Source organism: Akebia trifoliata, chromosome 6 (genome assembly GCF_017979445.1).
Source record: "Akebia trifoliata isolate Shusen 1 chromosome 6, ASM1797944v1, whole genome shotgun sequence".
NCBI classification, from domain to species: Eukaryota; Viridiplantae; Streptophyta; class Magnoliopsida; order Ranunculales; family Lardizabalaceae; genus Akebia; species Akebia trifoliata.
This window is the reverse complement of record NC_141380.1, coordinates 16,681,513-16,688,348: the sequence shown is the minus strand read 5'-3', so window position 1 is coordinate 16,688,348 and position 6,836 is coordinate 16,681,513. Positions and strand designations below refer to the sequence as shown.

The 6,836-nt window shown below is 36.4% G+C and overlaps 1 protein-coding gene across 1 annotated transcript; it reads right to left on the bottom strand.

Moving 5' to 3' along the window:
• Positions 1-1,145: 1,145 nt before the first annotated feature.
• LOC147400334 (uncharacterized) lies at positions 1,146-3,465 on the bottom strand. The gene is made up of 4 exons (XM_086444565.1): positions 3,343-3,465; positions 2,660-2,715; positions 1,591-2,435; positions 1,146-1,405 (listed from the first exon to the last, which is right to left on the bottom strand). Exons 1-4 carry the CDS (start codon positions 3,463-3,465, stop codon positions 1,146-1,148), a joined length of 1,284 nt encoding a protein of 427 aa, XP_086300691.1.
• Positions 3,466-6,836: the final 3,371 nt, after the last annotated feature.

Sequence of the window (6,836 nt, the reverse complement as noted above, 5' to 3'; positions counted from 1 at the left end):
CTTTGCTAGCATAGTAAATCACATGAAAGACCTTATCTTTTCGCTGTCCTAAAACAACACCTATAGCATATTCACTAGCATCACACATCAAAGTAAAAGGCAATTCCCAATCGGGTGCAGCAATAACAGGAGAAGATATCAATTTCACTTTAAGAATTTCAAAAGCATCTAAACATTCTTTGAAAAAAATCAAAAACTGCATCTTTTACCAACAATTCACAAAGAGGTTTAGCAATTTTAGAAAAATCTTTAATAAATCTCCTGTAAAATCCTACATGTCCAAGAAAACTTCTAACTCCCTTAACATTGGTAGGAAGCTTCTTAATTATATCAATTTTTGCTTGGTCCACCTCAATTCCTTTAACAGAAATTCAATGTCCCAACAAAATTCCTTCTTTTATCATAAAATGGCATTTTTCCCAATTTAAGACCAAGTTTTGTGTCAACACATCGCTGCAAAACCAAAGAGAGATTAGAAAGACAATTATCAAAAGAAGAACCAAAAATAGAAAAATCATCCATGAACACTTCAAGTATTTTTCAACCATATCGGAAAAAATTGACATCATGCAACGTTGAAAAGTAGCAGGGGCGTTGTACAATCCGAATGGCATTCTTCTATAAGCAAAGGTTTCATATGGACATGTAAAAGTAGTCTTCTCTTGATCCTCCGGTGCTATTGGAATTTAATTATAACCCGAATATCCATCTAAGAAACAATAATAGTCATGCCCGAAAAGTCTCTCCACTATTTGGTCAATGAAGGGCAAAGGAAAGTGATCCTTTCTTGTGGCATCATTGAGTTTCCAGTAATCTATACAAACTCTCCATCCGGTCACCGTTCTTGTGGGTATAAGCTCATTGTTGTCATTCTTCACTACGGTCATACCATCTTTTTTAGGAACCACTTGGACTGGACTTACCCATGAACTATCTGAGATTGGATAAATTAGACCTGCATCCAGAAGCTTCACAGCCTCCTTTTTCACCACTTCTTGCATGAAAGGATTTAATCTTCTTTGAGATTGCACCAATGGCTTATAGCTCTCTTCCATCAAAATCTTGTGCATACAAATAGATGGGTTAATTCCCTTGATATCATCGATAGTCCATCTAATAGCTTTCCTATGCTCCCTTAAAACCCTCTATAACTTTTCCTCCTCCAAATCATTCAAAGAAGAGTTAATAATAACAGGATAATAACAAGACTCTTCTACTAAAGCATACCTAAGATGTGATGGCAATTGTTTAAGTTCAAGTTTAGGAGGTTCCTTTTTAGATGATGGTTCATTAAAATGCACAGCTCCCAACTCTTTAAATTTAAGCCTTTTTGGAAACTCACAAGGTGGCAAAGCATCAAGATTATTCACACATTCAATTATATCTTCATCATCACTTAGAGTTCCTAAAGTTCTACCATTTAATATGCAATTTTTCAAAAGTAAGGGAGGAAAAGATTCATTAAAATTTTCAACTACTACCCTATCCAAAACACTTATTGCAAAACATGCATCAACATCAAAAGGAAATTCATAGCCTCAAAAACATTAAAAGTTACTTATTCATCTTGAACCCTTAAAATCAACTTACCTTGATGAACATCTATGAGAGTTCTACCTGTAGCAAGGAAAGGTCTTCCCAATATGAGTGGAATATCCTTATCTTCTTCCATATCCAAAACGATAAAATCAGTAGGAAATATGAATTTATCCACTTTTACCAAAACATCCTCAATAATGCCTCTAGGATGCTTGATAGATCTATCTGCAAGCTGCAAGGATACCGTAGTAGGCTTCACTTCTCCTAAACCAAGTTTCCTGAAAATAGACAGAGGCATCAAATTAATACTTGCACCAAGATCACATAAAACTCTATCAAAATTAAAATCACCAATAGTACAAGGAATAGTGAAACTCCCTGGATCTTTTAGCTTTTGGGAAAGCTTTCTTTGAAGAATAGCACTACATTCTTCCGTGAGCATAACCTTCTCATTATCCACTAATTTCCTCTTGTTTGATAGAATCTCCTTCAAAAACTTAGCATATTTTGGCATTTGCTCCAGCATATCTACAAAAGAAAGATTAATATGTAAGCTTTTAAAAATATTAATAAATTTAGAAAATTGCTTATCTAAATTTTGTTTTCGCAATCTTTGAGGAAAAGGAATGGGATTAGAAGTTGGTTGTGGAATAGGTTGTTGAATAGGAGCGGTAGCATCTTGATCTTTAGGAAGAGCTGTTTCATCCTCATTTGCTTGCTTGCTACACCCCTTTGATTGTTCTAAATTCTTCCCACTTCTAAAAGTTATAGCTTTCACATGCTCTTTGGGATTCTTCTCAGTATTACTTGGGAGTGATCCTTGAGCTCTTTCCGTCAATAGCTTGGAAATCTCCCCAACTTGATGTTCAAGGTTGCGAATACTTGCACCTTGATTTCTGAAATTGGCTTAGGTATCATCAATGAATGCATTGGTCTTTTGCATAAATTGGGTGAAGACCTCTTCCATGGTTGGTTTCTTCTCTTGAGATTGAAAAAAAGAAGGCGGTTTTTGCATATTCGCATTGTTGCTCCATGAGAAGTTAGGATGATTCCTCCACCCTTGATTGTAGTAATTGGAGTTAGGATTATATTGTCTTTGATTGTTGGCCACATAATTCACTTGTTCAGAAGAATTTGCTTCATATGGGCCTTGACACTCCAAAGTAGGATGATTTCCTGCACAATTATCACAAACTACATTAGAAACTGCAACAACATTCATTTTTTTAAAATTATTATTTAAAATAGCAACTTGAGCAGCCAAATTAGTAAAAGCGTAAAAATGAAGAAAACAAAAAAATAAAAAAATAAAAAAACAAAAAAACAAAAAAATTGAAAAAAACAAAACTAACTCCTGGCCCGCAAGAGTATAAACTGTGAAAGGCAAAAATCTTGAAATCCTCAATATTCTAACGGATACAGCGAAGATAACTCAGTCAAAATTCTCAGTCTCGGGGATGACTCTAAAGAGGCTAAGGATTAGCTGACACATGTATCATCGACATTTGACCAAGGTACCATGATTGTTGACATTTAGAGTCATCAAACACTGTCTGTCATAGATTATTCGACAAAAGCAATCTTTTAAAACCTAATAAAAAAATGAAAAACAAAAAATAAAAAATAAAAAACCTAAAACAAAAAAAATGCATCATCAAAATTACTATTTTTGGCCTATGACGAAGAATCTAGGACATTTCTTAAAATCAAGAGTTTTCGAAAGTAGTAGATATATCTAAGGCCACTACGTAAAAAACCTATTTTATTCATTTCAAATAGTGCTACATCATTCTCATTAAAAACAGGGTACAAGAAGGAATAACGGGCAAAGAGCCACTCAAGCATTTCCCTAGAAAGCGTAATAGGTATCAAGTCATCCTTTAAGGCTTCGATCTGAGCAGTTTGATCAACGATGATTCTCCCCATATCCGAGACATGACGACACACCAAATACTTAATTATCATGCCATCATGCAAGTCTCTCTCAAAGACAATCACGCTACATTAAGCTCTCTTAAGACGATCCCGTAACTTCCATGAAAAGGGAAGATGGAAGTTTGAAACTTAGAATTAATAAAGGGAAACGAAAAATATCTCAAAATTGTATCGCATGGTTTAAAACGTAAATCACTTTCAAAAATCATCTCATTTTATCCGAGACTTCAAACCGAGCTCCGTGCCAAGAAGTCAGGGATTTCAAAGGCTAACCCTGTCAGACCCCGTGCTTGGGTAGCCACATCTTACAAAATACCTCAATCCATCCGACGTTTTTAATCATCATGCAATAACTTATTTCGAATTCGTGCAAATAAATGGTCTAATTTATTCTTTATAATTTTTTACAAGCAACTCCTGCGAAGAGGGGCAGCTGTAGACACCCTAATTTGCACGAACCCGTTAGGAGAATCTAATTTCCTCAAATTGATTCCGATTTAGAACTTAAGATTTTCGACGGACCCGCATTGCAACTTGACAGCATTTTTATGCATACATGCACATAATTTTGCATGCTCAACCTTGTCCTAACCCAGTCTAATTCCATACCACCTCTATGATCCAATCCGGATCCGTAACCGTTCTCCATTCACCGCCCCATCACCAATACCACAACCATAGACCATAACCCAAGTCCAACCTAAGCCCAAGACAAAGCCTACCTTCTAATCCAAATTCAAGTCCATTCTTTTAGCCCACCCATAAGGTCCATAGTCCATAACCCAAGTCCATCACCTAAGCCCAATACCAAGTCCATTTCAAGCCCATTTTCTCACACCCCTTCAAAAGATGACACATGTTGATATCTCATAAGCCCTCAATACCCAATGCATTATCTAATTGGAGAGTCAACTCCTCCTTTGTGAAAACTCAAGAATGCCCTTCTCAAAAGGTGTGGTCAAACCAAAAAGATACTTTGATCTTTGGTAATATTCCATAAAGTTGAGATAACTTCCAATCATCCGCTCAAAAGGTGGGAATCTTCAAGTACATACATGGAGTTCTCCCATTAGTCCATTTCAAAATTATACTTTCACCCTTGCTTTATGAGGTATTTACAAATAAACCAAGGTCTACTTTTCACCTACCACTTCACCTTTACACATGTCATTCTCCTACTCACCCTCCCAAAAGTACTTTTGTTTTCCCATTGGTCCATTTCGAAATTATACTTCCACCCCTTGCTTTATGAGTTATTTACAAATGAACCAAGGTCTACTTTTCACCTACCACTTCACATTTACACATGTCATTCTCTTACTCACCCTCCCAAAAGTACTTTTGTTCTCACATTGGTCCATTTCAAAAATATACTTTCACCCTTGCTTTATGTGTTATTTACAAATGAACCAAGATCTACTTTTTACTTACCACTCCACCTTTACACATGTCACTCTCTTATTCACCCTCCCAAAAATACTTTTGTTCTCTCATCTCTATTTACCAAAAAATAAAAGATCAAAGAATGCTTTTAAAGTTTCTTCACAAATGTCATCTTTACCCTCATACAAATGAAAAATCCAAAATGAAATAACTTAAACCTTATGTCCATTCTCATTATTTTTAGGGTTGGATCACTTGATCCCCAAAAGTTCTCCAAAAATTCTATAAATACCCTCATTTTCTATGAACAATTCATGTTCTCAAGTCCCCATTTCTCAACCTAAAACTCTACCAAAATCTCTACTCATCTCTCAACCTTCAACTACATCCTTCAACTCTCAAGTTCAAGTTCATTCAAGACTTCCAAGGGGACAAGGTGGGTATAGTAGTTGTTATTTATTTATTTTTAACTTGCATCTTCTTCTTCTATCCCTCTCTTTTTCTTTTTAGAAACCTTTAGGATGTGATGGAAAACCCTCCTTCATTTCAAGTAGATTGAACCTCAACCTTGGGCATGGAATATTTGAGGCAGTTTGGTCGAAAGGATGGAGGTTGAAGCCCTTTTTAACCCATTCTCATATCATGCATCATAATGTACACTATGCACACACCTCACACATGTTTGACTATGATGAAAAAATGTGTAACTCTCTTGATGGGGTGGAAACACTAAGTTTCTAGCTAAACATGCATGCATTAAGGTTATGGATCTAAGGGTATTCCATCCATGAATTTCTCTAAAATCCTAAACCAACATTTCAATTCATGCAAAAGTGTGTTGACTCCATAGAATATCCTCTCCATAGGATATTTCTTATGTCAACACTAACATCAAATCTTCTTTCAAAGAGGTACATATTCACTAAGTGCACACACCCACTTCATGCATTTCATGCAATTTTGTTATGTTAATCTTTTCAAAAAGTGGCCAAATGTCAAGGTAACCACCTTAGGTGGAGAGAATGGGGTGCTTAAGACCTTTTCCATTCTCTAACCGAATCTCCTTACCTAGATCTTTGGTAGACCATACATTTTCCATGATTGAGAGTTACTACAATGCCATGAAAAAATTATTTTCAAAATAATCGATTCGGGTGTCCATTCACACCCATTTCCAAAAAAGAATAGTGGCGACTCTAAACAACGTAGCATTGAGGTTCAAGGATGAACATTCTCATGTCTACACCTTCTCCATGAGATGCACTAACTTTTTAGTCAATGGTTTAGGATGAAAGAATTATTTATGTTGAGGTAGCAAAAACTTTATAGGTACTTCGTACTGTTCTGGGATCAAGGCAGGTTAGTAAAAAGATGTCTCCTCCAGTCCAATCAAACGGACATAATAGGATCCTTTGGTACCTAAAACAGGGTAGTCAGCCATCCACCAAGGGCATCTCAAACCAATATGACAAGTAAGGCGAGAATCCAACCATTTACTCCAAGCTTTGACTGAATTGTAACGCACTAACATATTTCTTTTGAAAAAGTACTCTGACCTATACTCGAGAGTTGAAGGAATGTCCATAATTTTAAGACGATCGCAGAGTCACATATAAAGTAGGTGAGAGCTTCCTTTGAAATCCCTACCCTCACCATTTTTTATGACATCCAAACCTGAGAAGGTTTCAGCTAGAATGAGAGGTACAGGATTGGTTTTTCTGGAGAGTTGGGAAGCTATGTCTATGAAGGACTCAAGAACAGTTTGACCCTCACTTTTGGAGGTCAATATGTATTAGGCTAAGATCCCTAAACATAACCGATAGTCTCTAGTGGCTCGCCAGGCTTCTGGTTTTACATTGATGGGATGACTGCGGGAATGGTATGGACTCAATAAGGGTACTAAATCCAATCTCCCGTTACGGACTAAGGCCTTGGCTTCTTCTTTTGAAATGTTTAGGCCTGTGACAAGGTCACCAGAA

What these genes read in the sequence shown, in the direction of transcription:
- LOC147400334 (XM_086444565.1), bottom strand. Translation starts at nt 3,465, where the DNA reads ATGGGGAGAATCATCGTTGATCAAACTGCTCAGATCGAAGCCTTAAAG. An exon ending in GTTATTCCTTCTTGTACCCT is followed by an intron (nt 2,716 to 3,342) that starts GTTTTTAATGAG and finishes ATAATTGTGCAG; the next exon opens with GAAATCATCCTACTTTGGAG. An exon ending in AAGCAAATTCTTCTGAACAA is followed by an intron (nt 2,436 to 2,659) that starts GTGAATTATGTG and finishes AGCCAATTTCAG; the next exon opens with AAATCAAGGTGCAAGTATTC.